The 12,168-nt window shown below is 50.3% G+C and overlaps 4 protein-coding genes across 4 annotated transcripts; 2 read left to right on the plus strand and 2 right to left on the minus strand.

Moving 5' to 3' along the window:
* Window positions 1-238: 238 nt before the first annotated feature.
* Window positions 239-3,047, minus strand: N7496_001972 (uncharacterized protein; the record flags this gene model as incomplete). Its single annotated transcript, XM_056694903.1, has 2 exons — window positions 239-439; window positions 510-3,047. 2 exons carry the CDS (start codon window positions 3,045-3,047, stop codon window positions 239-241), a joined length of 2,739 nt encoding a protein of 912 aa, XP_056561632.1.
* Window positions 3,048-4,260: 1,213 nt separating this feature from the next.
* N7496_001973 (uncharacterized protein) lies at window positions 4,261-5,529 on the plus strand (the record flags this gene model as incomplete). Its single annotated transcript, XM_056694904.1, has 1 exon — window positions 4,261-5,529. One exon carries the CDS (start codon window positions 4,261-4,263, stop codon window positions 5,527-5,529), a length of 1,269 nt encoding a protein of 422 aa, XP_056561633.1.
* Window positions 5,530-6,006: 477 nt separating this feature from the next.
* On the minus strand, window positions 6,007-7,418 carry N7496_001974 (ubiquinol--cytochrome-c reductase catalytic subunit CYT1; the record flags this gene model as incomplete). Its single annotated transcript, XM_056694905.1, has 5 exons — window positions 7,271-7,418; window positions 7,002-7,159; window positions 6,812-6,874; window positions 6,344-6,741; window positions 6,007-6,275 (listed from the first exon to the last, which is right to left on the minus strand). Exons 1-5 carry the CDS (start codon window positions 7,337-7,339, stop codon window positions 6,007-6,009), a joined length of 957 nt encoding a protein of 318 aa, XP_056561634.1. The 5' UTR covers window positions 7,340-7,418.
* A 1,824-nt stretch (window positions 7,419-9,242) lies between these two features.
* Window positions 9,243-11,285, plus strand: N7496_001975 (uncharacterized protein; the record flags this gene model as incomplete). The annotated part of the gene is made up of 4 exons (XM_056694906.1): window positions 9,243-9,292; window positions 9,351-9,425; window positions 9,481-9,548; window positions 9,601-11,285. The coding sequence occupies 4 exons, from the start codon at window positions 9,243-9,245 to the stop codon at window positions 11,283-11,285; spliced, it is 1,878 nt and encodes a 625-aa protein (XP_056561635.1).
* Window positions 11,286-12,168: the final 883 nt, after the last annotated feature.

Genomic DNA, 12,168 nt, shown 5'->3' on the forward strand with positions numbered 1-12,168 from the left:
AGAGAATAAAGCTTCGACTTTAAAAATAAGAACCAGAAAAGGTTCAGGGCAAGGGAGGAAATGAGTCAACCGGAGAACCCATGACACGTGATCCTCGGTGACCGACGCCAATGTGCGTCACCCGCCGAAGAAACAAGAACTAACAACTTGTGGCTGTTTAACTCATGCGAGTTAATATGGTCAACTCCGACGCTTGGGTCGCTTAAAAAATACTTTCCCCCTTCCTTTATGGCCCCTGTTATACCCGATGGTCCAGCTCCTGTAACCCCTGAATTAGTTCCTGGCAGATCTGAGTGTGCTGTTCCTTGACGGACGACATCTGCTGGCGGTACAGCTGCATTCGTGCTTCTTGAGCTCGGGACAGATCATCGAGAATGCGATTGCATCCTTGTCGATAGATCTGCAGCACTTTTCGGATAGTGTGCTGCTCAGCGGCAAGCTGGATTGACAGACGCTGTCAGAGTTCTTAGCATCGGTCCACGTTGCAGGTATCTGGTATTGCGACTTACCTGGTTGGTTTCCAATAGGAGGCTATGCGCACTCTGTTGAGCAGATTGTAGATCTGAGATCCAATCCATATTCTCCAGATTGCCATGCATGAGCAGGTGATGGGACGTGGAACCTGAGCTCTCCGTAGACCCTCGCCTCTGGTTAGTTTCAACGTTTGCATCATCCTCGGCCTCCATCTTCGGGTCATCAATGGTCGTCGGGATGAATCTGGGCGCGGTTGGGGGCGCTATTTCATCATGGGAGACGTGTCTTCTGGCGATACTGTGGTCCCTATGCTCATCTTGACGAAGTTCGGTGTCCTCCTCACTGGTCGCTGCGCTGAGTTGACTCGCTCGAGAATCGACATTGACACCATCGCCGACAAGTCTCGTTCCAGTTATACCTGGGGTTAGCTCTTCGGGTCCAATTCCATATTCCATGAACATGTCTCGCTGGAATTTGGACCATGTGCTTCCAGGCTGGTACTTGCTCTCGGAGTAATAACCATCAGAGTTTTCTTCATCATATTCACTTGAACTGGAGTCTGCGATCCTGATGCTCTGAAGGAGGAAGCGGTCAATATCGAGGCGTGGTTCCCCGGCCTCCTGCGGACAAAGTCGAGGACTCCCATTACGATCAACGACACTCTTCCTTTTGATTGACTTTGAACCTTCAAGCGGAGCACCCTGTCGTGTACGAGTGTGCGCGCTCAGCAGCGGCTTCTGGGATTCTGGGGTTTGCTCGCTTTCACTCTCTTGGACCGGCAGCATCGTGATACAGTCAAGGATCGGCACTTCCGCGCTCTGTGATAGCGTGTCAAGCTCGCTTTCCAGATGCTGTGTGTCGACTTGCAGGTTATCTTGATATGTATCTGGTTGGATCGAATCCATCCACATTGCCTCTGGTGAATGCGTTGCCTGCGAGCTGTCGTCAGGAATCTCCATTGGATCGTCGGCTTTATCCCCACTTCCCCTACGTTTCAGAAGTTCGGCACTATGCAACAGCTTCTGTATGTCTGATGAGCATTGGGCTGGCGGAACAGGTGACTCTACAGACACAGTGGTCTTCAGTGGTTTGTCAGTATTGGCGATTGGTACCAGGTCTTGGTCGTTAGAACTCGCCTGTCCTCCAGCTGTAGACGGGGCAGATGGCTCATCTTGTACCATCTCGAGCCCCGGGCTGAATGGATTTTGAGGCCGGTGAACTCGTGTTTGAAGTCGGGTTTGTAGCGTAGCATAGTCTTTTGGAACCTTGGGGGCTGTCCGACCAGCAGGCATCAGGGTAGAAGAGAAGCGCGATTCAACGGTGGGTTGATTTTGGGGGTTCAATCCGGCCTCGCGGAGTGCATCCGCAATTTTCTGCCCAACAGTGATGCCCCTTCCATGACAAGTTGCCTTCGCTCCCTGTCCGTTGGCTTTTGGTGAATCGGTGCATTTTGCCGGGCTTGACATGTTGGATGGCAGCAAGGAGTCGCTTGAAAGCTCGATTAGCCCATGTTGGTCCATGGCTTTGGGTTCATTTGCATTCTCTTGTTCGAAGATGGGAAAAGAAGCTACAGGCAGATCAACAGCATCCCACGTGCCTGCGTTATCAAGCTGTTCATCAAAGATATTTGATGCCGAATCAGGGTTATCTCCGGTCTCAGTGGTCAAAGGAAGCCGGGCACTGATATGGTCCTTCCCCTTGGCAGCCTTCTGTCGTTTGCCTGAGCCTGGTTTCACCTTCGGTGCTTTGCGTTTCTTGTTGGAGACTTTGTTCGATTCAGCATCCGGTGAAGAGACAGAGGTGTGCTTGGAGGCCTCTCTCCCATTCTTAGAAGATTTATCGTCATCAGTAGGTCGGATGTCTTCACTCCAGTCAACATCAGCCTTGGGGTTAGAAGTAGATGCTCTCCGGGCAGAGCGCCGCGGTCGAATCTGCTCCAAGGAAGTCTGCGCAGATGACTGGGATTTCCTTGGATTTCGACAAGTAATCTTTGAGTGGGCAATACCACTTCGGCCCCCTTTGGAGCGAGAATTGCGTTTAGGGTTGCTTTGTGGGGGGTTCACGTGTGTGTCGATGGCAGCCGGAGGATTGTCAATGCGATCAACGTCTAACGCAGGAAGATGAGCAGATCTTTCCGTATCTTGGTTCTCTGCTTCCTTGATATTTGTTGTAGATTCGCTTATGCCTTCTGATTGGGCCTGTCGGATGCCCGGTATGACGTGCTCAGTAGCAGCCTCATTTGCGTTGGCGTGACTGGCCCTGCGCGCGATCTTGGCTAATCCTGACGAATCCTCCACAGCTGGGGACTCCTTATAAATAGGAACCCCGCCTGCCTCCTGCATGGGTTCTGAAGGTCTGCTAGACACCTCTACTGCCTCTGTGCCAACGTGACTTGCGGAGGCTTCTCCTTGAGTGCCCATTGAATTGCAACTCTCCCTGCGTTTAGACATCTGCCGCGCCATTGTCTCCCGGTCTTTAGCACAGATTACATCCCCTGAGTCCAACTGGATGACGGTAGTTGTGACTGCCCGGAACTTCGATTTCGATAGCCTTGCGTAGGCAGTCCGTTCCATTGAGGGCGGAAGAATCACACGTCCGCTCGTTTGAAACCTGAGTTGGTTGTTAAACGCAGAAGTATATCCGGACCGATTTGAATCTTGAGTCGAATCAGGAAACTAAAAGTCAAAACCATCGTTAGAATGGGCAACCCAGGCCTGAGCATGGATCTGGGTAACCACGAGCCTGATTTGAGTTGAGTCCTCGAGTGCTTCTTCTCCTCACAACTCAACCACCCCACTTAACCCCTTGATGGTGTTGGTCTGCAATTGCACCTGCCTTCGTGTGGGATGGTCTTCTGATGCTGAGGCTGCTGGGAGGTGAGGTGAGGGAAGTTCGCAACCACAACGTCAACGGCAGCTACGAGCGTCACATGATGCCTCATAATTTCTAGAAGTCACTGGTCAGGAGTGACTCTATTTGACTCTTCACTAACTTAAGGCCTTCCAAGATCCTCGAATGATGGAAATATATCGATGCAACGAGTTTGGATGATTTGCTCTTGCATCATGTTCAGCAAAGGCTTGCTACATTCTACTTCCTATGCACAAGCAACTCCTCGCACGATGAGCGCTCCATCAATCTCAAATGATGGAGCGACACTGGCTTAATCATGATTCGGCTTCGTTTCTTGGCGAATGACTCAATCAGCGTCACTCTGACTGTTCACCTTTGAGATGATTCTCGATACCAGTGAAGTCATCACAGTACGAAGGTGCCTGCAAATCTACTCTCAATCCGTCACAAATCAATAACAGCCATGAGCTTGGATTCCAACATGACAGCAAAAATTGGCTGCCATTTCGTCGAGTGCTAATATCAAAAAGACAAAAAGGAAATGCTCACTGCCAGATTTGAACTAGCGACTTCGTGATTACATAACATACTAGTCACGCACTCTACCAACTGAGTTAAGCGAGCTGGATGGAGCAACTGGAAGCTATACCGATTCTTGAGAGCCTCACAGGCATCTCCAACGGGAATCGGCTTGTCCAAATCCCGCTGGTTGCTTGCCCGGGCACCAGTTGCTCCGTCACCGCGATTATTAATCGCAGCAAACCGGCTTAGCAATGCTTCTGGTTCGCTGCTGCGGATGCGACGCATCAATTCGTCCGAACCAGCGTCCACCGCTGTTTATTTAAACATGCTTTCCCCCGGTGACTAACCCGATGAACTGACTTCCAGCCTCTAGCTGTTCATTTCCCCACGTGGAGGCATACTTTTTTCGTGATGACTGCGAACCACCCCCGACGAGCGGGTGACGAGGAAGCACACCCCAAGACCGAAGGCCGCTTCAATGCGATAGAGCCACTCACTCGGTTACGCGGTGCTCTACCAACTGGTCTCACTCAATCCGCGAATCCTGATACCCATCCTCTCCCTACCACCACTTCAGACCGCCGCCGCGCCTCCATTAGTGCGGATTCCCTCGATCGAGATGCGCATCTCTCGGAGAAGGTCACAGAACAACAGGAGAGTGGGCAGGGATTGACTGGAACGTCTGCAGAGGGAGAGACCGTGTTATACCTAGCATACGGCTCGAACCTGGCCTCTCAGACCTTCCGTGGTATGCGCGGGATCAAACCGCTCTCGGAGATTCGGGTGCTTGTACCAGAGCTCCGCCTGACATTCGACCTCCCCGGGATCCCATACGCGGAACCGTGTTTCGCAGGCACACAATATCGGGATCCCGGCTTTGTCCATAATGAAGACAGAGAATCGCAAGATAGCGACCTATCTATCATCGATGGGGACTTCTTATCAGAAAAGGAGCCACTTCTTGTCGAGACGCGAGAGGTACAAAGCTCAGAGGCGGACAGGAATCGGTGGCATAAACCGCTCATTGGAGTTGTTTATGAAGTGACTTTGGCCGATTATGCGAAGATCATCGCTACAGAGGGTGGTGGCCGCGGGTACAGAGACGTGGTCATTGATTGCTATCCCTTTACGAAGGGCTTCAAGTCTACCGATCCAGTCCCAGATCATCCTGAAACCACCCCATTCAAGGCCCACACTCTTCTATCACCTAGCGCAGATGAGGATCGAAAGAAGAAAGAGGCTGCCAAACATGCTGATTCCTCTGTCGTGTATACATCATGTCCCAAATCTTCTGTATTTGGTGACGTGGGACCGAACATGCGTCCCGATCCTGAGTATGCGCAGCCTTCGGCCCGCTACCTGAATCTGCTTGTCACAGGCGCTGCCGAGCACGACCTGCCAATCTCATATCAAAACTACCTTTCTCAGATCCACACGTACAGGATCACGACCTTCCGCCAAAAGGTCGGGAAAGTGATTTTCCTTGTTGTATGGGGTCCGGTTATTCTCTCTCTTCTGGGATTCTCGAAGAGATTCGCGGGTCCAGATGGACGAAGCCCGCCTTGGCTGGTGAACTTGTCGAATGTCGTATTCGCAGGGCTGTGGACCAGCTATGATTATTTCTTCAAGAAAGTGTTTGGAGATGGCGAGCGCACATTGGAAGATACCCCGTCGATTTGAAGTTCATCACTCAACATGTTAAATACAACCTATACTATATATATCCTACATTAGCTCCTCTAATAATATTGAACAAGAACAAATGTACATTTCGTGCTAGAGGTTGACCCTCCAGCAGTGTTGTTTCTGATCCAGCCAAGGACCAAATTTAATTGCTATATCCTTTTTGAGTGGGGACATGTTGCACCGAACGCATTCACACAAAGGAAATTAAATTCAGTTGACTCCTCGAGCACACAGTTTTCGGAAAGGGGCAAAAAAAAGAGATATATCTAGGATACAGATACACGTGTGCTGGGAGCGTTCTAACAAAACAAAGGGACAGCGACCCTAGACACAAAAACAAGATGACGAAAGAGATCTTTCTTAGGCCAAAACCGACGGGGCAATAATACAGGGGGTATGCCCCAATGGGTCACATAGCCTCGTCAGCCTCTCCCATTTTCCAAACTCATACAGGCCTCGTAGCCATCACGTTTAGCGGCGGGGACCGATTGGGGGGCTGTACACGATCTTCCTGGACTTGATGGGGGCCCACTTGTAGCGCTTGACCCAGATGCTGATGGCGAACAGGCCAGTCAGGAGAGCGATAGCCTTGACACCCATCTTCTTGCGGTCGTCCATCTCGGGCTCGGCGGCCCAGTTGAGGAACTCAACAACGTCCTTGGCCATCTGGGAGGTGGTAGCGGGGGTACCATCCTCGTACTCGACAACACCGTCGAAGAGGACACGGCCCATGGCAATACCTATATTATCATGTTCATGTTAGAGCTGCCAATTGGATGCCAATGATAACAAATCATGCTTCACATACCGGTACCAGGGAAGTAGGGGTTGAAGTTCATGCCCTCGGCAACGCTGGCGCCCGCTGGGGGCTCATCGGGGTAACCAGTCAGGAGGTTGAAGACGTAGTCGCAGCCACCGTGACGGCCCTTGATGATCAGGCTGAGATCGGGGGGAAGAGCACCACCGTTGGCGGCACGAGCAGCCTCGTCGTTCTTGTATGGAGCGGGGATGTAGTCGGACAGCTTGCCGGGGCGCTTCTCGATCTCACCCTGGTCGTTGGGCTCGGTGTCGTACTCGTTCTCCTCAGCCATGGCCTTCATCTCATCGACGGTGTGCATAACACCAACGAACGAGCGCCAGGGGACACGGGTCAGGGAGTGGCAGCTGGCGCAGACTTCACGGTAAACCTGGAAACCACGGCGGAGGCTGGACGAGAAAATTCATGTCAGTGGATGCGCGACGGCGATATGGCGGCATTGAATAGATAGGTACTCACGCAGCGTGGTCGAAGGTCTTGTTGAAGCGCTGGTGCACCCAGGGGTAGTGAGTAGCGTGCAGACTGGATAGAGAAAGCAGTTGTTAGTTCTTATTGATCATGCGCAGTCCGGACCGCACAATCCTCGGCTCGGGGTAACGGAGCGACCATGCTGGTCACTCCCAATGTTGGAATGGAATTGAAGACTCACCCCTCCTCAGCAGGGGTCATGGCGAAGGCCTCCTGGCCATAGAGATGGTAGTACCAAGCGGCGGAACCGGCAGCCGCGGCGGTAGCGAGCGAGGCAGTGAGGGTGAGGTAGAAGGGGGAGCTGGCGGCGTCGGCACCGGCGGCGGTGGACGAGGCACGCTGTCAAGATTCGTTAGCAAAACCCGTTTTTCCCGTGCATTGAAGTCATATCGAAGCGATTGCCCTTTTCGGCGAGGTTCAATGGGTTGGACGAGGGTGATGAGAGCGTACCGTGGACTTGCCGACAGGCTGGCGAGCGAAGGCCCGGGCGGCCACGCGCGGAAGGGAACGGCCCAGCATGACGAATTCAGACCCTCCGATCGATTAGCGATGGATGTGAAAGGGTGGGATTCGCTTCGAGCGAGACGAAGGGGAGGGGGGTGGAGGGGGGTGGGTGCACAGGAGAGGTGCTGTCGAGAGGTGCGAGTTGAGGTCGAAGGTCAAGTTTCTCGCTGGGGGGAGGATTGGGTAAAACCCTCACGCTGATTGGTCGCACTGGGGCGGCCGAGCTGACTTCGGTGAAAACCGGCTGTGTGGGTGGCCTGGTTTTGCAGGCAGTAATCACGTATTCCTTGTGATCTGATATCCTCAGAGTACGTGATGGGACTGACTGAATCGTCTATAGATTCTTCTGTGCCCGTTCGAGGAATACTCGAGTTGTTAAGCAACTAGCGTTCATCAATGGCTCACGAGTATAATTTTCCATGCTCATTTTAGTAGGCATCACCACCAGACATCCCCGATCCCGTGACTAGACCTAAGTCACGGGACCATGTTTGATACTTTCCTTTTTCGGCCATCTTTAGCTATCGTTGTCTATACATGTCTTGCTACCACGAGCGACTGCTGGCCAAATCTGTTCGTGATTTCATATGTGGTGAAACTTAATTAATGGGACTCAGAGCAACAAGATGTCGGACAATTTGTTGTCCGTCAATGCCATTGATCTCCAGGAATCCAGAACTTGGGCGCCACCATCTGACTAAACCATTGCCTGTGCTGAAGTAGCAAGTTGACAGTTTGGCCATCAAGTATTGACGTAACTCTATTGAATTTGTTGTGGACTTCCTTTAATTCAATCCTGGAGGGCTAAGCTTAATTTAAACGACATTTCAAAGATGGACTGGACCGGGAATATATAATTGCGCTGCCAGCGTAGATTGGCCAGGGCGTCAAAATTGTCGAAGCCTCCATAAAGATGAAAGTCGTGAATGTTTCAGGATCAAGAAGCGAGAGTTAAATGGAATCCTTAAACATAGGTACTGACAAGTTTAGCCCCTTGATCGGTACTCCACACCATTCCTCACACCTAGTGATATTTTCTCTAGGGCTCTCTGCAATATTGAGTGCAGGCTAGTGCTTGATTTTGGTTCTCTTACATCCGAGTTCAAAGGCCCAATAGAAGAACAATCATCATGGATAGAACACTTAGTTTTGATACACCTAAATGACTTGTCAATGTATACTATAGCTGAATTTGGACGGCATTAGACGTGGAGTATTGCTGGCAGTGTGAAAGAGGTATATGGTGGGGCCTTTCAAAACCAACTCCACACACACCAGCAGGTGGATTTGATACCCGACAAACAAGAGCCGAGACGAGAAATTGACCAAGTAGATTAGTCTAAATTATATCCGCAGGTCTTGTGTGTAGATGATGCTCTGATTTAAGATTCCAACACTGGTTTTGTTTATGCGTCGCCGCTATCGGACGCTGAGAGGATCATCGTGAGTCATTTCGGCGACCAAAGGGGCCGATCCATGGCCGAATTCCCAATGCATCTGAAGGGCGTGTAAATTAGTGCTCAAATGTCCAATAGCTCCGTTGCTTAATGCCGATTATAACCGGGCAAAACAATGAGCGTCTTCGGCTAGTGTCTTGCCAGTCTGGAGTAACCTGCGTTTTTGTAGGAAGTCTAGCCCCTTTCGTTTCCTATTGACCTGGCTTGTAGACGGAACTGCTCGCAAATTGTTTCCTTCTCATGAGTCATCTGAATTACTTTAAATTGCCTTTCTTATTTCCTTTATATAGTCTCCAGATAATTGGCTCATTCCCGGCAATTGTGTTTGCGACGATTTCGACGTTGTCTAATACACATACTTTAATATGTTTCGAATCATACGATCAAGGACAGGAAGCAGAAAGAGTTTCGAAAGATGTTGCACACGACGAGGATTGTCATCGCAGGCTTTTGCAAATGTGATGCCCCAGTCTGCAATCTCGACAGACCAAACCGCGACACAGTCTGCTGAGTGAGTTCAATCGGATGAAGTCCTGAGTCAAGCCAATCTAAACAATCATTCTGTATAGAACCTACGCATCTTCGTCGGCCACGAAGGTATCCCCAGCACCTTGCCTAGACTCAAAACTGCCACCAAGTGCCTCGTACGTTCCATCTCATACCAACAAAGTATTGGTCTTTAACACCCACCTTCTTCAGATTCCTCGGTAAAACGGGAGGGCAAATCTTCCACGACATGATGGTTCACCACGGCGTCAAACACATTTGTTAGAACCTCTCCTCCATTTACTCTAGCTGGCACTAATCTCCATCTCACAGTTGGCTACCCCGGCGGTGCGATCCTTCCAGTCTTCGATGCGATTTACAAATCCAAGAACTTCGACTTTATTTTGCCACGCCACGAACAAGGAGCAGGTCATATGGCGCAGGGATACTCCCGAGTTACAGGAAAACCCGGCGTTGTTCTGGTTACATCCGGGCCGGGAGCCACAAATCTCATCACTCCCATGATGGATGCATTGGCAGATGGCACACCGATGGTTGTATTTTGCGGGCAGGTCAAAACCGGGTTGATTGGATTGGATGCTTTCCAGGAGGCAGACGTTTTGTCTATGTCCCGACCATGCACGAAATGGAACATTAGCGTTCGAAGCCCGGCCGAACTACCAAAACGGATTAACGAGGCTTTTGAAATTGCGACAAGTGGACGGCCAGGCCCGGTGTTGGTGGAGCTACCGCAGGATGTCACGGCCGGAAGACTACGTGAGAATATCCCTCTTTCACCGGTCTTGCCACGGCACCTGGGGACGGCAAGGACAGCCATAAACCAACTCAAACAAGATGAGTTGATGCGTGCGATTAGTGAAGTCGCAAGATTGGTCAACGTGGCGAGGAGGCCTGTACTATACGTCGGTCAAGGTATCCTTGCAACACCTGATGGGCCGCGACTTCTGAAAGAACTTGCCGACAAGGCAAGTATACCTGTGACTACCAGTCTCCAGGGTCTTGGAGCCTTCGATGAAGAAGATCCAAAAGCATTGCATATGTTAGGACTTCATGGGTCCGGATATGCTAATATGGCAATCCAAAGAGCCGATTTGATTATTGCCTTGGGATCAAGATTTGATGATCGAGTGACCGGAAATATCGCCAAGTTCGCACCAGAAGCCAAATTGGCAGCTGAACAGGGCCGCGGCGGAATCGTCCATTTTGATATCTCACCGAAGAACATCAACAAAGTTGTGGAAGCCACAGTTCCCGTGGTGGGTGACTGTGCGGCAAATCTACAGCTTCTCCTTCCACACATTCAATCGGCGGAACGGCCAGAGTGGCTATCACAAATACAAGAATGGAAGGCAAAATATCCATTTCAGGCATACAACCGTAGCGGCCGAAATGACCAGATCTTGCCGCAGAGGTTTATTGAACGACTTTGCCAAGCAGTGAGCCCTGTCAAAGATCGAACGATTATTACCACTGGCGTCGGACAGCATCAAATGTGGGCAGCTCAACACTTCCGCTGGAAATATCCCCGGACAATGATCACCTCCGGGGGACTGGGTACAATGGGCTATGGACTCCCTGCCGCGATAGGGGCCAAGGTTGCCCGGCCTGACGCCCTGGTAATTGACATTGACGGCGATGCATCTTTCAACATGACTCTGAATGAGCTACAAACCGCAAGCCAATTCAATATTGGTGTCAAGGTGGTTCTGCTCAACAATGAAGAGCAGGGCATGGTCACACATCTCCAAACTGTGTATTATGACAACCGCTTTTGCCATAGTCATAACCAGAATCCTGATTTCGTCGAAGCTGCTCGGGCAATGGGGGTACAAGCAGAGGCTTGTTCGGAAGTTGGCGAGGTGGAGGAGAAGCTGAAGTGGTTGTTGGAAAGTGATGGCCCTGCCCTCTTGGAAGTCAAGGTAGCCCAAAAGGCTTTGTCGCTACCCATGGTTCGATCAGGAAGCGCTCTTGATGATTTCCAGTTCTATAGCGACTGATACCTTCGTTGTCACTGTTACAAGTTTGGTAGTGTCTCGATTATGGTTGTCAAAAAATAAAGCATCGCAATATCCATCGTTTGTATTGTTTCGGCTGAACTTTTTTCACCAATGAACATTTTGAGTGATGTAGAAGATGTAATTTTACTTTGGGGTTCAGTCAATTCTCTGCAGTATACATGAGCCTATAAAGAACTTCGAATTTATCGAGCTTAGTCGTTTATACCACAAGTTAAGAAACAAGGCCTACACGCAGTAGGTAACGGAAAAATAACAGGTAGTGGTCAACGCTCTCTATGACCGAGTCTCAAGTGGAAGGCATGACGGACTCGGCGATCCATCTGGCCAAGCACTACTTACTCGGACGGCGACCAAAATGCTCCCCGTGCGCTCGCTGACCATTTCATTACGTAAAGGCTAACTACATAACTACAGGCAAAATGTTTCTGACTTTAAAAGTAGTTTCAAGTTCCTTTATCTAAGAGATCCATGCATATTTAGAATTGACTAGTTGTCCCAGTCAGTTGCTGGACGTCAAAGGCCGTTTGGGTTGATCCTACGTACACCGGCCCGGAATGCGATGGCGTCATTCCAAGAACCACATTGTGCTCGATGCTTTACAGGGTCGATTTGAAATACGTAAAATGGCATATTCTAAGCGTATGTAGTTATTTCTATTGAAGTTCATCGTTTGACATAATTCAACTGTTTTGGTGGGGTTTTGCGTCGATCTGTAAATTTGGTACATGACGGCCAAAGGCTCGGCGACTCGCAACAGAGTCGCCGTTCGGGTTCCGTCATAACCTCATTTTCACTACGCCCTAGAAGAATTTTCTGGTTCTATGTGTCATTTGCCTCTACTCTCGGCCGAAATTTCATTACT

This window comes from Penicillium cataractarum, assembly GCF_028827025.1.
Source record: "Penicillium cataractarum strain IBT 29864 chromosome Unknown utg000001l, whole genome shotgun sequence".
Classification (NCBI taxonomy): domain Eukaryota; kingdom Fungi; phylum Ascomycota; class Eurotiomycetes; order Eurotiales; family Aspergillaceae; genus Penicillium; species Penicillium cataractarum.